Genomic DNA, 22,379 nt, shown 5'->3' with positions numbered 1-22,379 from the left:
TTTATTTGCTGAGTGAACATGAGAAGTTACATCGGGGGATTGACAGTGGGTGAGGTGCTGCTGCTGCTGCTGCTGCTTCTGCTGCTAGAAAACACAGTGGGGCTTGTCTGCTGCACTCCCATGGTCGCTGAGTCAGATCCTGTGCAGGACAAGCTTTGGCACGTTTATTGCTCTTCATGCATTCCTCACAGCTTCCCAACGCCCTTCAAACATGTGACTGTGTGGACCCCCCCACCCCACCCCTGTGCTGAGCTCATGGTCTTTGTTTGGGAACACTCCAACAGTAAAGTATTTTGTCTCAGTAGCACACCTCAGGAAACAACAGTGTAGCTGACGGTGGTCACCATGCTTGTTCACAAAGGATCTCCAACTATTTGCCGTTTATTTCTGACCTACTAAGGAACACTGAAACTTCCGACATGCCCACCGGAAACCACACAGTCTGAGAACACGGAAGAAAACAACCACGGATAGCTTTTTCTATTTAATTGTCTTACACATTTAGTTTACCTACTGGTGATTTTGTAAACATATACTTTAATGTCAAGATTCAGATTGAAACATAAACATACTTTTCTTACAAAGATTGTGGACTCAAATATTCTCTTTGCAAGGTGCCACACCAGCCCCCCACCAGCCATCCTGCCCCTTTCTCACAGCACAGGAGTCACATCTGTTCACAGATTAAAAGCTAAGTAGCCTTGGCTTACCCAAAATTACATTTTCACTTTGCCCACCCAGCTAATAAAACGAAGAACCAAAATCACCTGCATTACAGGGCTGTACGTGCAAACATATTCATAACAGGAAAGAAAAGGGCCGGTGGGGTTTCTTCCTATCTAGCACATCACCAGCAGACAGCCCACCCACAGGAAAACAGGCTCTGCAACCCTTGGCCCAGAGCCAGCTCCTCCCACCCCATCCTTGTACTCTGCTCAGTGCACATACCAAAGAGAACCTCCCGGAACTGCCCTGGCAGGGGCTGCCGGGGCTGCATTGTATCGCACACTTCCCTTCTCTGTGCCACTTACCAGCGCATTTTGGCAGTCGGCACTGCTGCCAGCAAAGCACGGGATCGCTCTAGATATGGCTATGGAGCAAGGTCTGCAGATAGCAAAGGGGCATCAAAGAAAAAAGAAACCCACTGAACACACTGCTCTGATGGCCAGACCCCGGGCATAGCCAGTGTCAATTCTCTTTTGACGGCATCCAGTGAATCCCAGTGAAGGAGCTGAATGAAGACTCCTCAGCATGGACAGTGGCCTCAAGCTCTCTAAGCAATGCTGAAATGCGCTGGTTTCTATGCCTGTGGGTGGTCCGCAGCGAGTTTTATTTGCAAAGCAGCATTAGCAAACAGAAGCAATTGCACCGTAAATGAGTAACCTCTAAATTATCGGTAATTATATTTAATGAAATGTCCCTCAAAGTCCCTTTGTTGCCTTCAAGTGACGCGTTGTAAGGAACCCGCCCAGCTCGCTAAGCTGACTTCTCCGCAGCTTCGGTCTCCTGTTCCGACAGCTTCTCTTCTGACAGAACTGACATCCATGGTGACACGGAGCGTGTGATACTCTGCTTGGCCAGGTTGTAGTGGTTTATGACAGTGTAAAATTTCTCCCGGGCACTGGAGTCCTGCTCCGTGTAGTAGCTCTCCAAGCCTTCTGGAATGCACTGGGTGTTCTGTAAGACAGGAGGCCATGGAGATACAGGGGGTACCAGCGTGTGTCTGCAGTGGATTCCGCCCCCCCCCCCTGCAATGGCCCCTAAGCATCCCTGAGCTTGCAGGAATAAATGCTAAATAAACACTAACAATGGACAGATGAATGGGGCCTGCCCTGCGAGGGCACAGCCGTCTAAAAGATGGGCTGTGCTGTAACGGGCACTGGGCTCCCAGGTTAGGTGGAATAGGCAGCGTGCCTCCCTTCCCCAAGTCTCTAATTGGCTGATTGACCTTGGCTATTCATCTATTAGAAGCAAGGACACTTTTGACATGTCTACAGACAATCCACCTGAAATAAGAGGAAGAGCACCAAGGAGGGCTTTCTTTGGGGGCCAGTGAATTGGCTCAGTGGGTAAAGATGTTGCCAACACTAGTTCAGTCCCCAGGACCTGCATGGTAGGAGAGAACCAGCTATTGCAAGTTATCCTCTGAGCTGAGCTGTGCAGCTGGCATGGCAGCCGGTGACTAACCTGCCTAGAGCCCTCGAAGGCCGTGACTAACCTCAAACCAAGAGAATCTGAACGGTTGTATCAAGCAGCTTTGGGGCTGGCTCCCAGAGAGCAGCTGTGTCCCTCCAGTGTCCACATCTCCCGTTCTCAACCGGCTCGGACGGCCCAGAGAACAAAACCTCAAGAGCCCCGGGGCAGGGAAAGATGGAGCCAGAGCTCCAGGTGAGTGAGTCCCTGCACTGCCTTCCAGTCTAGACTCTGAGACCAGCAGTAAGCTTCCCACCCTGTTGAAGCGACTGTTACTCATGTCTAGCCACCAGGGGCATGGTATCACCAAGCCTGCTGAGATAGGAACGTGAGACCCCACAGTTGAGTCAGAGGTGGAGCCCTCAGTGACCACCCATTCATTATCTGGTAGTTTTAAACCCATATACTCATCTCTGGGTGCAGCCCAGAGTGGCTTAGCAGATCTGTGCTGAGTCCATATCTGTATTTCAAGTGTCTCCCTGAGGAGTGTGAGTCCAGCATCCCAGCCAAGGCCACAGTCCAAGACCCACTCCTGTTAGAAGAGAGCCCTTCCGGTTTTCACCATATGACACAATGCTCAGTTGTTCTCTTGGATGACCTAGTGTCTCCATCCTCAACCCCAGGGTAGCTCTCCAGTGTATGGGCAGGCAGCCCAAGAAATCAGGGAGGAGGAGCTCCTGGGAACTTCCTCTAGACTAAGTCTGAACGCCAAGGGCAGGTTCAGGGCAATCCAATTGGGTTCCCTACCCTAGAGAATGTCCTGTGGCTCTCAAGCCTTCTTCCCTCCCTCTTGCCCTGAAAGAAGGGGACAGCAGTGTGCACCCACATGCAGGCTTCCCTCTTGCCTACGCCAGGTCTGTACTTTTCAGGCCAATTCTGTCACTGTGAGGTTCGTGCCACTCAGTCCATTTTATAGGTGGGAAAGTGGAGTCCAGAGAGGTGAAGAAGCTTGCTGAAGCAGATTTGAGAACCACACAAGCATGAGAACACAGTTCCAGCTGGGACCTCCAGTCAGCGTTGTCCACCACCACACACTGGGCTACCCTTCCAGGGGGTTGATCCCTCATTCCCCACCCAGCTCAAGGACATACAGACTATGAAACAGACCTTTTCACTGTCTCTACCCCGAGGACAATGGGTCCAACTTGGTGTTTTCCAGTATCAGCCACTGGCATGTATGGTCCAGATAGTACTATGAAGTCCCTGCCTTGGCACACATGGCCTCAGGAATGCAGGACAACTCGGCTTAACCACCTGTGCTTCCTGGTTTTGCAGCTACCATCCTGCCACCCCTCACAACCCTGAGGTGGAGGTACAGCACTCAGGGAGGCTCGGACCTGCACAGTGGGAGCATGAGAGGATGGCACTCCTGTAATCCCTGGTGCCAGGTTCAGGGGGAGACGCTTTCCCAAAAGAGGAAGGGGAGAAGTAATTGAGGAAGACAGGATGTTGACCTGGCCTCCCAGGTGTTCGTTCTTACTCAGCCAAAGGCCACTGCAGCAGGGATGTACTCTCACCCTCTGAACCCTGCCTCGCTTGACATTGCTCTGCTGCTGCTGCTGCTGCTGCTGCTGCTGCTGCTGCTACTGCTGCTGCTTGGTGTAACAGGGCTGAGCATCAAGTACGCTGATAGAGAAAGGAGGCTGGAGCATGGAGAGTAGCCAGGTGGGCAGATCTGGAAGCTACTAGGGGGCAGGGTCCTGCTCTTTCAGAGTGAGCCCTCTCTCCTAAGGACCCCTCCCACACAGAGCCTGCTACAGGTACAGGGCCCGGACTGTGGGGAGTGGTCAGCAGGTGGTTAAGAACCTAGCACAGCCTAAGCCATGGGTGCTGGTTAACTTAGCCCTACTGGTCACTCAGCAGGGTCAGCTGGCCTCTCCAGGAGGGGAGGATGGCGGTAAATAAAGCATCCTGGTGGAGCAGCCCCCATGCAGGGCTTGCGGTCCTCACTGTGGGGTCTAGGAAGGTGATGAATGCTAAGACGAGAACGGCGCAGTGCAGGGCCCAGTGAGCACTCGGGAGCCTGTGCAAATACGAACAGTGGCTCGATCCTCATCTTCTTTTCTGGGCTGCCACCCCTGTTCCTCTCCTCAGAAGCGCCTCCATCACTGGTGAGGTAGCTAACGATGTAAAGGATCAGCCCTTGCCTGTGGAGACTGGGGTCTCCTTAGCAGCTCACTAGATCCTGAAGTGTAAAGCTTAGAAACACCAGCAGGCTCCCGGGAGTGCTGACAGCTAGTTCAGAAGAGGCCCCAAAGCAATGGAGGGTGCTTATGCTACCCTGCCCTTGGTGCAGCCCCTCAGGGGATATCCCTGGCTGCAGACAAAGCCTGGCTTTAGGGCCAGGCCCCAGCCCCAGCTGAGATCCCATGAGCTCTTCTCAGAGCCTTAGTCCCCTCATCTTTAAAATGGGGCCAATGTGCCACACAGCCTGGCTGCTTTTGTTGTAAGGATAAAAGTCAGTGTGGGACAGCTCAGCAAGAAGCCAGGGTGTGGCCAAAGATGATCAACAGAAAAGATGAAACGTTCCAAGAACCCTCCAGAGCACAGCCAGCTTGGTGCAAGGAACCCCCTACACTGCAGGAGGAAATGGCCGTGCGGGCCAGCTGGGACTCTACAGCTGACCACACTCCTCTAGCCTGCACCGCCACCCTCACTGTGTCCTCCACGTATCCCTCTCCGCTCCTTGGGGAAGTGGGGGGAAGGCTGCAGTTACCATCTTTACTCCCGTCCAGCCTGGCACCCAGCACAAGACCCTGCTAGAGCTCTGCATGCAACCGAGACCTGAGGAGCAGCGACTGCTTGGAGCAGGCGCGGGCATCTAAGGGCAGCGAGGACATGGCCCTGCCCTCCAGACGCCTGGCTGAGAGAGGACAGCAGGTGGTGTCTGACACCTCCCATATAACACGGCCACCAAAAGATGCTGTGAGGCCCTCCGAGGGCCTGATGGTGTCACGAACCGCAGAAGGAACTGAGGCACAGGTGTTCAGTCTATACCCATGTGGAGAAAGGCTCTCACACACCCTTTTTGGTAAAAGAAATAAAATATGAAGCCGAGGTCACCTATAGGGGTGTCTTGGAAGAAGCATGACTGTCATATGGCCTGGGCTAGGTCACTGCAGAGTGTGGACAGGGTCTCGCTATGGCCCAGGCTGCTTCCATCTGAGTGCAAGGATTGAAGGCACACATCACCACCCTGACTCTGCTTTTACCTGCCTCTGCACACTCCTCAGCTTGGGCTATTTGGCTGTGGCAAGAGGGCTTCTTGGTAGGACTCAGGCTTCTGGGGTTCCCTTTCCCTCCCCCCTCCCCAGGCATCCTATCCAGCCAGATTCCCTGGGCTCAGCTGGTGGTACACTTAAAGAGGCTCCTAGAAGGTATATGCCGAAGAGTTGAAGGAACTGAAGGGCATGCATGACCTTGGGCATGATCAGGAGCTTCTGAACCCTGTTTCCCACTAGTAAAGAGGAGGCACACCCCCTTAGGCCCTTGGCATCCAGGGTGAATATGGGTCACAGCCCTCACAACCATCCCTCCAACCTCAAGTAGATGTGGAATGTGCATATGCCTGAGCATGGAAGGAGGAAAGCCTCCCCCACCCAGCACCTTACACCTCCTAGCTGTATCATCCAGACCACCGTCAACTCCCACCACCATTAAGACACTGTGGAAACTGTACAAGCCCACAGCAGCTCACTTGCAGAGCTGCCTATGGGCTTCTGAATTCCCAAGGGGCTGAGGACTGCAAGCCCTGCAGGGCCTTTTATCCATGCAGATCCTGAGTCCCCTCCACACTGCCAGGAATCTGATCTGAACTCAGCCTGGATCCCGGCCTTCATCTTCATCATCACCCCTCTGCACCAGCTTCTCCCACAGCACTTGGGTTTGCCAAATGGCACCAGCTGGGCGGGGACCTGCCCCAGACCAGAGACAATGGGCAAAACAGGAAACCCAGGAGAGCTCTGTGTTTAGTGGCGTGCTGGCCTGTCATCTGTGAACAATGGCTGCAGTAGGGAGCTGTCCCTTGCCTATCCTGTTTCTCCCAGAGGCACCACTGCTTCCTATATCAGCCTCTGAGTCACCCAGCTTTGGGCCAGGCCCTCCCCTCTCGTCCCTCCTGGCCTGCTTAATTCAGTCTTCCTGTCCATCCACTGCCATCCTGGTCTGCCTCACATTGTGTCTGCCATCCAGACCGTCTTTCCGGCCCCACTGTAGCAGCCTCCTCCATCAGCTCCTGCCTGCCTCTCCCAACCTCCAGGTGACCCAAGGAATCATCCTCATCACACTCCTTTCCCTGGGGCCTTTGCTAGGCACTCAGGGTGCTGAGCAGTGTACGATACCTGGGCCACCCTCCCACCAGGCACACCCCAGTCCACCTGCTACTCTCAGCACTCCGTCTCCTACTCGGCCCCATGCTTCCTCCAGAAGCTGCCCCAGTGTGGACCACCTTCTAGAAAGGGCAGACCCACATACTCCACGCCAAGTCCTCCTCACTCAGTATATGCATGCCTGCCTGCCTCATGTTTCTTGAACCAGAAGGGCTTCAGGAAGCAGTCCTTGCATCAGCACCCTGAGCAACCAGAGTTGTCTACTGTAGCAGGTATCCCACAATCGCTCCAGGAGGAGGGAAGGGCTGAAAGTCAGAAGCTCTGAAGGACCCGTGGTGTAAACGGAGGAGGAGGTCCTGGCTGGGGTATGTGAACTCCCGGCTCTTCTAACTTGCTCTGCTGGGGAACTGAAGTTTCACCTCAGCAAAACCCAGACTCAGCCAGCCAGCAAAGATCCACAAGCCATTTGGGCTTGCACACACATTCAGTGCCTGCTCTATCTCCCCTTCAGCAGTGCCAGATCCTGCCCAGGACCGGTTTCCATCAGCTGGAAAGCACAGACCCAGACACGAGGGGCCATGGAAGCCCGGAGCGAGTGGGCCACACCTCTGCTCTGCTCCATCTCCTGCCTCCACCCCATCTTCCCTCCCCTCGGTTTCACTTCCTCGGTCCTCTGGTCCTTCAGTCCTCCATCCTGTGGTACAAATGCATCTGTGCCAACAGCAGGCTCGTGGGAAGGAGGCACAGAAGCGGAGAGAACATTTCCATGTGCACACCAAGTCCAGATGCCAACATGGCCCCTGCGGTGGAAGCCGCAGGAGAGCCCAAGAGCAGCCTCTAGGCAGGAGGGCCCCTTTGTGTGGCTTGGGGCACAGCCTTTCTCTTGGTCACTGCCTCCCACCCCCACCAGGTCCTGGAGGGAAGTATTCTGCACCAAGGGGACTCTTCCCCAGGGATAAGCCAGGGGTTCTCTTCGCAGTGACCCTCTGGTGCCTTCAGCCTCCTTGCCTGGCTGCCCAGGCAGGGCCTTCAGTGAGGAACCTCCCACTGCAGTGCACAGCCGAGGCCCTGCTGCTATCGGGCCCCAGGATTGTGGAGGGAAGGGGGGCCAAGGCACCCCCAGGGGGCTAAGGCCTTACCTTCAAGACAAACCCATCAGGGCAGGAGCGGTCATACTTGTACACCTTGTAGACGACCAAGAAGACGACACAGGTGAGGAAGGCCAGGGCAAAGAGAACCAGCACAGAGACCTGTGGGAAGAGGCAGAGGACACCATGGGGCTGCGGAACGGTGACAGGCAGGCGGAAAGCTCTGGGCACAGACACGAGAAGGCCTCGCTAATGGCCACATGGCTCCCAGGCAACTTGGACCCTTGACGGAGAAGTGGGGCTGGGCTGCACTCAGGGCCCTGACCTACAGAGCTGAGCACCTGTCACCTAGGGAACAGCTGCTCCACAGATCTCTCTGGGCACCGGTCTCAGTGCGAGGACACTGTCACTCAGACCCCAGGCTACCCTCATGCTGGAACCACATAAGAGAAACAGGATCTCTGTCCTCAACCTCTGCCCTCTATGGTGTTCTGAGGACAGAGACTTACGTTTGGGTTTCCTTGGGGCAGAAGCCGCTCATTAGAATGCCCAGCACTAGGTAGGCGCAAAGCTACAACAGTGTAGGTGAGACGTGGCTCACAGATGTACAAGTAACAGAGGTCAAACACACAAGATGCTACTAGATTTGGGCCTTGAGATGTCTGCCTGGCTGTGGGGAAATATGGAAGGGGCAAAAGCATGTCATGAGAGGAGTGAAGTGGAGAAGCCTGGGAATGGTTCAGGATCCCTGGACAGACCCTAGGAGCCAGCATGGGCACCAGTATGGGAGTCACTGGCTTCCTACCGCCCACCCCAGGAGTGAGGAACTGTCCTGTCTCAGGATCTCTTTCTGCTCTACTTTATTCTGCTTAGGTGACCCATCATTAACGCTGCCACCAATCCATCTGAAGAACCTGTGTTGTGCATAGAGCTCATGCCTGCTACAGGGGCAGACATGGTGAACCATGCGGTCTCAGTCTCAGGGCTCAAGGCACCCATGGGGGGGGTGACATTGGCAAGGGTCTGTTGGTAGCTACGGCAGATAGCAAGCACATAAACGTCTGGCCCTGGGAACTGAGTGTGGCTCTTGATGAAGAAGGGAGCTAACGTGTAGGAAAAAGAAGGGGTATCATCCAGGATGTCCAGTGACAGCCACCTTCCCTGGCAGTGCTGGGTCCAGAGAGGGCACTGCCAGAGCCGGTGGGAGGGTCCAGGAGTGACAACCTTCTAAACACTGAACAGCAAGAGAGTGAGACTCATTACTGCTCTTATAACCACTGTCCATTCCTTGGCTTTCTTGGGGTCCCACAGATGGCAGAGCAGGATCTCAACCCAGGCCACCTCACCCAGAAACACTGCCTGGCAGGGATCCAGCCACATGCCTCTTCTCACACAGTCCCTGCACACAGGGCTGTGCTCTGGAGGTGCTGCACCCCTGTAACTCAGGCACTTCAGGAGGATCAGAAGTTCAAGCCTTTGCACGTGGGTTGTCTTAAGGTGAGGTCATTAGCCTGGGCGCTTGTCAAGTCTGACCAGTGTCCTTACAAGAAAGGGAAATGAGGCAGAGACACACACTCGCAGGAACACCACGTGCAGACCAAGGGCTGGAATAATGAATGCATCCCTAGCCACGCGGCCCCAGAGATGGCGTAACCACAACACAACAGGACTTCAGAGGCAGCACGGCCCACAGACACTTCAACCTCGGACTTCCCTTGCCTCCAGAAACCTGAGAACATGCCTCTGGGGTTCCCCTACTTTGTGGTGCCTTGTTGGGGCAGCCCCAGGACTTGTGTTAAGGAGCACAGGCCTGGCTCACCTCCCTTGAAGAGAGTCCCCCCCCCACTTCCTCTGCAGGTACCCCAGCCTTCAGACTGTGTCTTCTCCTTTTGCTATCTCAAGAGCCTTGGTAAGTTCCAAGGTTCTCAGTCCAACTTGTGTTACTGAAAACACTGGAGATCTGGTTGTTGTTTCTTTATTGTGTGTGTGGAGGCCAGAGGACAACCAGCACTGTGGAGATAGAGACAGGAGGATACAGCCACCCAACAAAGTATAACCAGTGATTTCCAGGTCAGAAAGAAACCTGGTCTCAAGAAAAAGGTGGATGTGACTCAAGAATGACACTCAGGGATGTCCTCTTAAGAGAGTCAGGGTGACTCGGGGACAGAAAACAGAGACTGGGATGTGGGGAGAGGCACCTCGAGCCAGGAAGTAAGTGAAGGTGCAGAAGTAGGCAAGGAACAGATGCCCTGGAGCCCCACCTCAGGGCAGGCTGGCATACAGATGCCCTGGAGCCCCACCTCAGGGCAGGCTGGCACACAGATGCCCTGGAGCCCCACCTCAGGGTAGGCTGGCACACAGATGCCCTGGAGCCCCACCTCGGGGCAGGCTGGCACACAGATGCCCTGGAGCCCCACCTCAGGGCAGGCTGGCACACAGATGCCCTGGAGCCCCACCACAGGGCAGACTAGCACACAGCCTGACTCCAAATGAGTACTTAGCAGGCCTCTGGCACCTAGAGCAAACCCAAGAACTATCCACTTAGCTGACAAAGCATGAACATGGCTTGCGAGGGTCCGGGCATTTTGGTTTTATTAAATAAATGTTCTCACACAGGATGGAGCTGTGCCCAGGGTTTCTTTTCCCTTCGTGACCTGGGGAGGCCTAGAGAGCCACAGGCTTCCAGACAGGGTGACTCCCACCCTTCTCTGGAACCAGGGACAAAACCTAGAGAGTCCCCCGGTCAGAAATGAGTTGACTCACAAAGAGCTGCCTTCTGGGTCAATTTCTCTACCAGACACAGGGGGCACAGTGCTTGAGCCCATTTTTTATTTTGAGACAAGGCCTCATTAAGTTGCCCAGGCTGGCCATGAAATGGCAATCCTCCTGCCTCAGCCTCACACTTGACTGGAATTGCAGACCTTGCCGTGACGCCCACCTACTGCTGTGGTTTTCAAATCAGACAAATGTGTGTCAAATCGGAGGGAAAAACGTAACAAGGAGAATATAACAGACTGACTAGGCTTGTCTTTAGACCAAGCTTGTCACCATTTTCTTTTCTCATCTTTTTATGAAGGGGCCCGTTGAGACCAAAGTGCCTCAAACTCAGAAAGTCCTACTTTCTCCCATCTTAGGATTCCCAGGTTGTGAGGAACCTTCTCGGGGGATCTGACATTAGCTACCCAAAGTGTCCATCCCAAGAGCTGGCTGGGTAGCCATACAGTTCCACTGCATCACCCTGGTGTCACTTAGAGCAGGCAAGTAAGAAGTGCCACAAGAGAGGCAGGACACAGAGGCAGCTCTGATTACTCTGGAGACCTCCTGGAGGAGCATCGGTCCCAAGGGATAGAGTTCATTGGGAGGTGAAGAGCAGAGAGGCCTGCGGTATCATGACTGCAGCATCATGACCTGGAAGGAGTGGGAAACATGAACCACCTGACTGGAGTTGGAGTATAGACCAGTCCTTGGTGTGGCAAGATCCCAGGAAACAGGTCAGTGTTGCTAAGCATCAGGGAAATGCAACACATATCACAAGGAGAAGCCATGTCATGCCCACTGTAATGGCTGTACCAAGGGCTGGCGATGCACAGAGGCAACACTGGACCCTGGTCATTGCTGCTTGAAAAATGGTGGCCCTGATGTAGGAAACAATGGCAGTTCCACAACACATAAAATATAAAAATTACCATGGCAACCAGCAATCCTATTCTTGTGTATTTACCTACAGGAAAGAAAAACAGGTCTTCAAACAAAGGTTTATACAAAGAAACACTGCCCAACTGCCAAAAGATGGAGTCCAAAAAGGGCTGAGGGGAGAAAGAAAATGTGGTATGTCCATACAACAGAATATTACTTGGCCTTCAAAAGGAATGAAGTGCTGATACATGCTACAACAGATGAATGTTGACAATGTGATGCTGAGCAAAAGTCAGATATGAAAGGCTGCACCATGTATCTGTGTATCTGTTCTGTGATATGTCCAGAAGACAGACATCTAAGGGGCAGAAAATAGATCAGAGGCTGCTGGGGGCCACGGGGTGGGGGTGGGGGCAGGGGGACAGGACGGGACACTCAGTGTGTGATGTGTCTGGGTCAGCCTCTGAGATAATAAAATGTTCTAGACAGTATGACAGTTGGCAACTTGGTGACTGTTTAATGTCACTAAACTGTACTTTGAAATGGTGAGTTTTGTGTATGTATTTTACCACTATTTTTAATGGAACAGAGGAGGGAGGCAAGAGTCTGAGCTTGGTCTAAGCACCAAGGATGCCCCTTTTCCTGTTTCACTGGAGTCACCCTGAGCCCCCTCTCCTCCCCAGTCTCACCCAGGGACACAGTCTGTGCCTTTCCAAAAAAAACTCTCCTCAGATCCTAGGACTTCCTGCCCAGGGCTGCTCTGGCATAGGCAGACTCATAGGGTGTGACCCAGTGAGGGGAGGGGGCTCAGGGTGTAACCCCAGTGAAGATGAAGAGGAGAAAAAGGGGAAGATATAAAAATGACAAAAGGTAGACTACTGAATGTATTATGAAAAGAAAAAAGAGAGAATATGGATATAATAAGATAAAAAAGGGAGATTATGGAATCTACTTTTAAAAAGGAACTACTTGTTTTAAATAAGATAAGTAATGAAAATTTTTTTGGTCTGAGTTTATCAGATGTTACTGGGCTGGACATTGTTAATATATATAATGGAGTTTTTATCTGAATCTGTCAAATGTTAATGGACTAGACATCATTAATGTAATTTTTGGCTGTATATATTGTATATACTTATTGGATAATTTTTATTGTATTAGTTATAAGCTTTCTTTAATTTTAGACAAAAAGAGAGGAAATGTCATGGTATTGTGTTCCCCAAAATATTGTGTACCTTAATAAACTTATCTGACCCCAGTGAAGCAGGAAAAGGGGCATCCCTGGTGCTTAGATGGAGCTTGGTTGTCGATTACTGTTCAGTGCCCACTTAGCCTTTCACAGTTTAGTGTCACAGTTAATGCATGGGTTACTGTCATCCAACTGCCAAGGCACTGACTACCACCCTGTTCTCCACATACTTCCCACTAGGCAGGAACCAGCAGGATCCCAGCCAAGTACAGCAGGAGCGCCACGCCTAATCACACCAGCAGGGTCAGTGTCCCAGGATGTGGGTCTGAGTCCTGTCTTCATCCGTTAACAGACTGACCTTGGGGCTGTTCCTTAATGAGAATAGCAAAGTTAGTGGTCTGGTGCTGCCACCAAGGGCAAGAAAAACAAGGCTCACGAAGGGCCCAGGCTGAGCAGGTCGATGGCACTAGGTCACTTACGGTCTCTGTCCTCCATCCCTCAGGGAGGGGAAAGGAAAGGAGCCTTTTGCTGACTAATGCAGTACAGGGAAGGGGAAAAAATCAGAGACTGAATCCTGAAACCTCCAAGTGTTTACAGAGCTAAATATTTTAGGTACTACGCGGACGAGAACACAGACATATACCCCAAGGTGATTCAGCCTATGTTTTACCTGCGCCAGGATGAAGCCCTCACTCCAGAGCTGGACCCAGAATCTGCAGGTTCCACAGCTGCAGACGTGGGTGGTCCCAGCTGCAGGTCATCAGGGTATTTAAACAAGTTTCGAAGGTCTCTGTCACCACCATGAACGAAGACCCACACACACACTCTCTACTAGATGTAGGAAAATTGCATCGCCGTTTATAAACAGTTAATAAGTGTGACTTAGAACCTGCCATGGGGATTATTAGAGAGTGTGGAAAGCAGGCGCACAGGAAGCTCAAGGTCATTAAGGATTCGAGAGAAAGAAACAAACCACCCATTGCATCGTTCGCCACAGCATGCCAAGAGACCCCTCCACTGCAGCATCAACTGCCAGCTTGGAGGGCCATCCTTAAGTGGCCTCTCCTAAGATATCCTCCCAGCTCTTCCCTGACCTTGAAAGGTGGTCATGTGCAAGGCTGGCCTTAGAACTGCCCAAGGCTGGAGGGGTGGTGGTACCAGAGAGGGGTGTGGCTCCATCACAAAACCCTTAACTGGAGGGCGTGTGTGACCTCCGTCAGCCCTCTTCATCCTGAAGCCACAAAGCATAAAGAGCCAGAGAGAATGCTGGCAGAACCTTCCCTGAGCCTGCCTCACTGTGGAGCATCCATCATCCAGGACATTAAGAAGCAGACCCAGCAGCCCATTACACACTGCCCGCACATGTGGAAAGCGCAGGGTTTTGTTTTGTTTTGTTTTGTTTTAATGTTTAGGTTTAGTTCACTTGAGCAACATCTTATCCTGCACTTACTCTCAGTGTAAAAACACCTCCGATTAATTAAATGGCTGCTCTCCGCGTTGACTCAAGCCTCACTGGAAGCCTAGGCTTTTGGCTGCCACAGCGGTGATTCATCCTGCTATCCCTGTGTAGCAACCTTACAAAGCCCCTCCTTCTCCCCACCACCAGCTGTTACCTAGCAACCAGCCTAGCAACCTTGCAGCCAAGAGATTAATCCTCCAGTGATAACCACAATGTAATATCCAAAAAGACGCTTTCAAGGGTGCCCTCCGGAGTTAAGAGAGATGGGCACACCTTAACAATACAGATAAAGAACAAAGAGGCTCATGGGTGCACGGAACTCATCTGTTGTGGTAGGATCTCCTTCCCCGGATTTACACACATGTAGAGGAAAAGAACCAAATCACCATCAGAACGGTGTACTGTTCCTGCCACCACTGTGACTAATCCCTGGTGGGAGGGTCAGGGGGTGGGTCCCTGATTCCAGACATCCTATTCTTTCCCCTAAACCCCCATGTTCAGAAAAGACCCCAAACCTTTAACCAGCTGGTGCTCTGCACAGCAGCCACATTGTATTGTGTGCACTCACGGATGCAGAAACTATCATTAAGTCTTAGAGGCCAAGAGCACTTTCCAGAAGGGTGGACACTCTCAGCATTTCCAAAGGGCTTGAGCCCTTCAAATGTCTCTGCTGTTGTACCGGACCATGCACCAAGAAGAAAAGCGTAGAACCTCAGGAGACATCGATCCAACTGCAGAGCTGGCTAAAATGCACGTCACCTGGGTGGAACCCTGTGGAACTCACATTATCTGGTTCTGAAGCAGCTCAGAGCTGACAAACGCAAGGGACACCCTTAGAACATGGGTCATCCCTCTGAGTCCGCCTCGGTGCCCCAGGAGGCTGCTCTCCCAGGGATCCTACCCTACTCCTGCCATTTCCTGACTGAGGCCTCCAGCTGGTCATCTGCTGACCCTGTGACAACTGTCAAGTGAGCACCTACCCAGCCCTGACCCAGTAAGAAGGCTAGTTCAGGAGAGCTGCCTGCTGTTAAGGAGCCCACGGGGACACCCTGTGGAAACTGTGCCAAGCCCCCTCCACAGGAGTCCACCAGAATGATGGATGAGTCACTCATTGACTTAGCCCGTTCTTCCTGAGTGCAGTAAGCGCCAGAGAGATGGTATCGAGGACTCCGGCAGTGCTGGCATGGGCTGCTCCTAAGTGCCGTCTGCGCACAAGCCCTACACCTTCATTTTTAGCCAATATGCATGTCTCAGGGGGCTCCTGTGGCCTGGTTTCCTTTTCAAAGTCACGAGCCAGGTCAAGGGGCCTTTGCTTCATGAGACCACTCTTCAGTACCTGCTTGGGATATCAGCGATCACAGGGCCCAGGCTCAGAGAGAGGTGTAGGCTAGCCCAGCTTCTTAAAAGGGGACAGCTAGGGGGTGGGACTAGAAGGACACAAAAGCAAGACTGAAGGGGAGAAAGGACACTGTCAGGGGTATCATCTGGCTCGGCTGCTGGAGTAGGAAAGGGACCTAGGTCCTGTGGGGTACAAGGCAGCCGCGGTAGTTCTGGGACAGGGTTTGAGTCAACAGAGGAAAGGGGTGGGGGGAGACATCTGTTGTAAAACTGTGGCCTCTAACGTCACAAACGAAGAGCAGGCTTCCTGAGCCCAAGCTCTGCTTCAGTCTCCCCAACTAACATGGAGAGAACTATGGTAGCATCCTACTTCCTGAAGCGCATGTGGACTCAAGACACAAAGCTTGCTTCTGGAAGTACCACCTCCTGGTGGAGGGCAACAGGAACTTGGGGTAAGCTCATCCCTGGGAGCCTCAGTGGGGAAGGAGAGAGAGGGATGGATTCCTGCCTGGGGCTGGAGCTCAGCTCATGGACGTTCAGGTGCTGGTTTTAGAATGAGAGATGGGGGAGTCGCAGCCATCCTGGAGGTGAGTCCTTAAAGGAGGCACAGAAACTAGGCATAGGGAAACACTGACAGCTGTGTGTGAGACCGGGCAATACTGCAGTGGAGAGGAAGCCCCTAGTGGTCCCCACTGTATCCAATATCTTCCCAGACACCCAGAGACAGCAAGAGAGGTGAAGCAAGCCTCCCGGCACCCACAGCCTGCCCGCTGGGATCGTAGAGATTGTCTGAGGTCTTCCTGGGTCTTCTGAGCCCCACGGTTCTGGGCAACAGAAACCAGGTAACCGCACAAGAGGCCCAGCCATGACTGCCTAGGGCCCTGGGGCCAAATGTGCGTCACCTGTGCCTTAGGCAAGGGACCTAGGGACCTGCCTCAGGTGAGTATGTGAGAAAAACACAAACCAATAACACCAGAGGGGCCAGAGCCTGACACACAGAGACATTCAACAGATGGAGAAGATATTTGGGTACCACACTACTCACTGACCTAAACTGGTGATAGGGACAAACGTCCAATCAGACATGAGAAACCAGGGCACGCTCAGGCAAGATGACATTCAGACAGTGTTGCTCTGACATTCACGTCTGATCATGCACCTGATCTCAAGTGCCCATGATGCTGATGGGCCAAAAATGGCAACAGAGGACAACCATGCTGATCCCAGAGTGGAACAGAGATGCTGACCTCTCGTTAATCCATCTTAATACTGGCCACGAACCTCAAACATGTTAACAGTCAACCCCTGAGCCAGGAAGTGCAGCTCAGCATACCTGACACCCTTCCATACCCACAGAGATGCAGATACAGACCTCTGTACCTTTTCACTGCAGACCCCTATTTGGAAATCAGTACCTGTTACTAGCAAGGAGGAAGGAGGCGGGGAGGTTCAGATGAGCTACTACAAGCATACACCAGGGGCACAGAGGATAGTGACACCCATGGAACCCACTGTACCAGGCAGACTCGGACCGCAGTGAGAAGCAACAGGAAGCAGAAGAGATTTGTACTCGATACTCCATGAAGACGCTCTGCTCTTCTGGATTCCCTTGCAGCTATGAACTGGGGTTGGTTCCCAAGTCCATCTTTTATAGTTCCCACTATCACCCAAGAATTAAACAGGAGATAATACAGATGCTCTGCAATGTGCCAAGAGTGGGTGAGTATGTGCCTCCACACCCATGAATAGATTGCTCATATATCCCTGTGAAAATGACCATACATACATACAGGGCCACAGTTCAAGGTCTGAGGATGTCTTCCAACTAACCCCTTTGAATCTGGGCGATGGTCACCATTTTATTTTCTCCTACATCTTTCCTAAAGAGTGGGGTTTCCAGAATACCAACATCCCAGCTTGTTCCTGAGCAGATACCACTTTAGAGGACACACACCCTTGCTGTGAGGAAGGCTCCTCCCACCAGGGCTCACTGGAATTTCACCCTTTTCAGCAGCCATCACCAGAGGTAGCAGGAAGTAAAGAAGGATTGGAAGTTGAACACATGGGCTTTGCATCCAAGCAAACTCTGGTCACAGCTTCACCAAGAGAGCTGGGACCAATGAGTCTGCAGTCCCCTCTCTACCCTCATGAGATGGGATGCAGAAGAGGAGTACCCTGTTCAGGCATCGGCCCTTAGAGGAGCTTGCCTTAGAGGCACTGAGGGTCAAGGGCAGGACACGAAGCCCTGCCTGGATGGGTATAAGTACCTCAGGCCTTCTGCTTCCTTCCTGAAACTGTGAGGCAAATCTTTTGATGTTTGGCAAATGTTTGTTCACCTTTATTGTCTTTGCCTAAAGGGAAGTTCATGGATGGGTTTTCCCTGTTATAAAAATAAATGATATGTGATTATTTTGGAGGATGAAGCAAAGAAAAAGGAAAATCCTTTAAAAAAAAAAAAAAAGAAAAAAAAAAAAGGAAGAAAAAAAAACCTACCCAGAGAGCCTCCAGGTTGGGAGCTAGAAGCTGTTGGGCTTTCACGGCCTGGATAAGTGGAATCGCATCTGTTCCTGTCCCTCTAAAAAGACCTCTCCGCAGCCTGGCAGATGCCTCCCGACCTAAAGACGGTAGCTCAGCCTGCGACCACTCACCTTAAACCTCTCGGTGACACCCTCGGTGATGCTGACGGTGAACTCCGCTATCTTGGGAGGACGTGCTTTCCCTTTCTTGCGGTCAGGTTCATACTCAGTTTTGGTTTTCACAACAACCTTAGCCAGGAAACAGAGAGGTACATGGTCAGTGATGAGCCTGATGTGCTCAGACACATCTGCCCTAGGCAGGTGAACCTGGGACTGTCAAGTTCAAAGCCAGGCAGTGGTGGCATACGCCTTTAATCCCAGCACTCGGGAGGCAGAGTCAGGTGGATCTCTGTGAGTTCGAGGCCAGCCTGGTCTACAGAGTGAGTTCCAGGAAAGGCGCAAAGCTACACAGAGAAACCGTGTCTCGAAAAACAAAACAAAACACAAGTTCAAAGATACCCACCATTCCTCCAGGCAGTGAGAGCAGCTTCCACTGAGAACTCTCCATGCAGGCCCTTCCAGATACATTGCCTATCCATGGTCCTAGAGCAGTCCCAGGACAAATGCAGAACCAGGGAATAGAGAAGTGATGTTCACCGGCCAAGGCCACTGGACTAATGGCTGGCAGACCACTCGGGTACCCATTACAGCAGAGCCCTGGTCCAGAGAGTGGGGAGGACACCTCTTCTTTCCTACTGGCTTTTCTGTGCCGCCCACCTGCTGGACATATGTGTCACTGGAGAAGACCTGAACACAACTGTGTAGCACCCAAGAGCTAGGGCCTGGGAATAAACTGCTCTGGGGAGCCTCTTAGACTGCACAGCACTGAAGGGTCTCCCCCACCCCCACCATGTGAACCTGGAAACATCTGCCCTGTACAAACTTCCCTGAAGCCCTGCCAACTTCACACCTACCGGGGACTCCATGCTGCACCCTATAGGGACATTCCTCTCTTGGCCTCCCCAGCTCTGCCTCTGTCAGGGGGGCCATTGCCTCTCTGATTCCCTTGGATAGGGAGAGTGAGGTCAAGGAGTTACTCACCTCTGATCCCCAAACTCTCCCCAGAGCAGGTGTCCAGTAGTGGCTATGGGACAGGAGAGAACCACCCCCCCCCCATACACTTCTCCTGGAGGGAGGATGTCCTTTGTTGTTTCCATGGTTTGGGAGACACCCACTTGCCCTGACAGTGGGACTGCGTGACTCAGGTCAGGCCCCAGGCAAGTGACTAGAGAATTCTCCATTCCAGCCCTGACCTGTGGAGCCAGTCCCCAGAGGTCATAGGGGAGAAAGGGGCCAATGCCTGGCATTGAACCAGAGAGCCCTGAGCTTCAGTGTGTGCTGTCAGGCTTCACTCCTGGCATGCCACTCTCCTGCAGTAGATAGAGGGGTATGCACCCCTGAAGGCATCACCTTCCCAAGGCAGCACTGAGCACCGCCCTGCCATCCTCACATCCCAGCTGCACCCATGTAGCCTCGTGACCTTGAGCATACATTTGGGGCCACTTCCCCTGACCATGAATACGGAAGGCTTCTTCGTGTCTCCCCCATAACCTGGAGGGCAGGAGGCCGGTATCATCCAGAACTGTGAGGGTGAGGACATCTCGGCCACCTGAATTCAGTCTGCGTCTACCACTAACTGACAGGTGACCTTGGACAGGCCCTTTAAAACTCTCTAGGCCTTCTTTGCTAGGTCTTGTCAGATGAGGGCAATGGCGGGGGTTACCTTGCAGCAACGTGGGCATGTTGAAGTTCAGCCTATGAAGTGTACGGAACAGTGCCAGGTACGGCAAGTGTTCCGACGAATGTCAGGCAAGGCTGCTCCTGATGTGACCGGCAGCCCTCAGCACTAGTGCATTTTCTGGCACTCAGAAGTCACATCCCCCACCTCCCTGAATCTTGTCAAGTGTGAGAGGTAGCCAACTATAAGCAGAGTGGAATAAGTAACAAGGCTAGAAACGTCCATACCCCAGAGGCCAGTGACCTTCAGCACGGTGACCTTGGGTGCATTTGGTGAACTCTGAGAATCTGTCTTCTTCGCTGTGACTTTGGAAGCCTTCTAGCTCAAGGACCTGTTCCCACAGGAATACCCTTTTCTGGAGCATCCTCACCAAGAGAAGAGAGACTCGGTACCTTACAGAGCCACCTAGCCTAACCCTGGGCAACAGGACTGGTTGGCAGAATGTGGGACCTGCCTGAAGCCCTCCTCCTTGGGGCCGACCATGCCAGGCAGTACTGGAATGGAACATATTGAGGGCAAAAGAAGAGGCTTGGACCAAGTAGAGGGAATCACCTGATAGAGGTGCCGCTCCAGGACACATAGTTCCTGGCACAGGCCTCTGGTGCTCCTTGGCTGGGTGTATCAAGGCAGGAGGGGCCCGTCACCCACCATGGGCCAAAGACTCAACAGCCCTGCTCATCCTATGAAGGCCAGCCTGGGCCAACAGCTGTGGTGTGGGGTGCACAGCTATGACCAGCTGATCTCCCCTTCTTAAATGAAAACACCTGCAACCAGTCTCTTCCCTGCTCCCATGACACACACACACACACACACACACACACACACACACACACACACACACCAAAAAAAAAAAAAACCCAGACAATAGAATTAAGGGGACAAAACCACTTTGGGAAGCTAAGTTTGGGGGTGAAAGAAGACCCACTGCAGATCCTTCCGACACCCCATTCTACTACTGCCCAGTGAATGCAGAGCTGGGAGTCAGAGCCTCTTTCTCAGAACGAACTGAGACAATAAATGTAAAAGCATGTGGGAATAGTGAGCAAGCTCCTTTGTGTGTAGGGACTGTAGATGCAGGGCGTGTGGTTTTACATTAGAGTGTTGCAACGCTATCTTCTACTTTAAGGATAGAATTTGCTTTTAAATGTTATGGCTTGAAAATATATTTATGGACCAATGATACCCCACTGGATGTAGTACTCAAGAGGGGAGTCTTTAAGTCAAAAAAAAGCATCACGGTCAAGATGGTCCTGGTTCCACTAGCACTGGTGAGCCAGAGCTCAGATCTGGGGATTTCACAAAAGGAACAAAGAACGAGGCTCTATTCCTGAGCACACACACAGTAAGGCAAGTGGAGCTGAACCCGTACCACCTCAAAAGACACAAGGACCAGCTCCCTGGGTTCACCCCAGACTCCTGTACCAACAAGCATCGCTCCTCATAAGACTCCCCCGAAATCAAGAGGGGACCTTACACTAAGGAATCTTGCCAAGACGAAGGTGTCATCTAAGGCAGGGGGTCTCCAGCATCACCCAACCCAGAATCACGAGGGTACATTGTGCTTGCCCTGTCTTCCTCCTCTAGGCTGAGCCCGCCCCCATCTCTCATCCTCAACGCGCAAGGCGTTTCTTTTGTTTCGGTTGCAGTCGAAGATTTAGGGGTGCACACCCAGCAGCGCGGGAATGTCGGGGGCTCATACCTTATCCGGGGGTGGGAACTGCAGCTGGTTGACATCGAGGGGCGTCATCAGGGGAATGGTGTCGAAGCCATCCTCCAGCAGTGGCTGCTTGGTGCCCTTCTCTGCGAAATTGTTGCCCAACTTCACCATGGTTGCGAAAGACAGGAGGCTGCGGCCTGAGGAGGGAGGGCCGGGTGGGGGTCAGGGCTAGCGGCAGCAGGGGCGGGGCGGGGCACAGACAGGAGGACTCCGCACACCCACCCGCTGTCCCTGCATCCGCTGTCCCTGCGTCCGCTGTCCCCGCCTGGTCTCCCGAGAGAGGCGGCAGGGACGCGGCGGTCGCAGCCCATCAGGGTCTCCAGGCTGTGTACTGATGGGTATTTCTAGACTCCCATCCCACAGAGGGCAGGGCTCAGCACAGCCAGGCTAGGGGACGCCACCCGTGCCCAGCCTTTCCGGACGCGTCCCCAGTCCCGCGGCGCTGGCTTCCTGCGCGTCTCCCGAGGCCCTCAACATGAGAGATGCTCGGCCACCCGCCCCGCTCCCCACCCGCACTCACCCCACGCCCGGCTCCGGCAAGTCTGGGCTCCGAGCGCGCTCCGAGGCTCCGCGTCGCCCGCTCTCGCGTGCAGCAATGGCGGAGGCGGCGCCGCGGCCGGGGGATCAGCGATTGGGTTCTGCGCCTCCCGCCTCCGCGCGCCGCCTCCTTCCTGCCGCTCCCGGGGGCCGCGCGCGGGAGTGCGCGTGGGGCCGCGCTGATGCGCCTCCGCCTTGACGCAGCGCCGCCCGCGCGCGGATCGGCCGCACAAAGGAGCACGCGGCTGCGGTGGCGGGGAGGGGGGTCCCCCGGGGACCCCGCGCGCGACCAGACCGGGGGAAGGAGAACCTGAGGCTCCCGATGCCGGGCTGGGGGAATACCCCGGCGGGCTGCGCAACCCTGGGGCGGTGGTCGAGCGTGGGGCGGTCGGGAGGGAGGAAGGGAAGGGAGGGGGAAGATGCTGGGAAGCCCGCGAGCCCCAAAGGGAGGGAAAGAGGTTCCGGCCCACCACTGAGCAGATTTGAGGGTCCTGAAGGATGACGAAGGTTTTCGGAAGACAGTGGATGACAGACCTAGGTGGCTCTTAGTGTTAGGCTGGGTGGGAGAGGGATAAAAAAT

General features: G+C 53.4%; 1 protein-coding gene across 2 annotated transcripts; it reads right to left on the bottom strand.

The window, feature by feature from the left end:
* Positions 1-471: 471 nt before the first annotated feature.
* On the bottom strand, positions 472-21,948 carry Nsg1 (neuronal vesicle trafficking associated 1). 2 transcript variants are annotated; one of them, XM_006985614.4, is made up of 5 exons: positions 21,783-21,948; positions 21,245-21,399; positions 17,880-17,996; positions 7,661-7,771; positions 472-1,677 (listed from the first exon to the last, which is right to left on the bottom strand). In XM_006985614.4, the coding sequence occupies exons 2-5, from the start codon at positions 21,371-21,373 to the stop codon at positions 1,477-1,479; spliced, it is 558 nt and encodes a 185-aa protein (XP_006985676.1). In that variant the 5' UTR covers positions 21,374-21,399; positions 21,783-21,948; the 3' UTR covers positions 472-1,476. The 2 variants fall into 2 exon arrangements, with proteins under 2 accessions (XP_006985676.1, XP_015859551.1); XM_016004065.3 differs by having other exon boundaries at positions 21,485-21,787.
* Between the last annotated feature and the right edge of the window lie 431 nt (positions 21,949-22,379).

Source organism: Peromyscus maniculatus, chromosome 10, assembly GCF_049852395.1.
Source record: "Peromyscus maniculatus bairdii isolate BWxNUB_F1_BW_parent chromosome 10, HU_Pman_BW_mat_3.1, whole genome shotgun sequence".
NCBI classification, from domain to species: Eukaryota; Metazoa; Chordata; class Mammalia; order Rodentia; family Cricetidae; genus Peromyscus; species Peromyscus maniculatus.
This window is presented reverse-complemented; position numbering and strand designations above follow the sequence as displayed.

Bases quoted from the DNA above. Each gene is read 5' to 3' on its own strand.
- Nsg1 (XM_006985614.4), bottom strand. From the start codon at position 21,373: ATGGTGAAGTTGGGCAACAATTTCGCAGAGAAGGGCACCAAGCAGCCA. The intron at 7,772-17,879 runs GTGAGTGGTCGC...CTCTTCCCACAG, and splicing joins GTGTCACCGAGAGGTTTAAG to GTCTCTGTGCTGGTTCTCTT. The intron at 1,678-7,660 runs GTAAGGCCTTAG...CCTGTCTTACAG, and splicing joins CTGATGGGTTTGTCTTGAAG to AACACCCAGTGCATTCCAGA.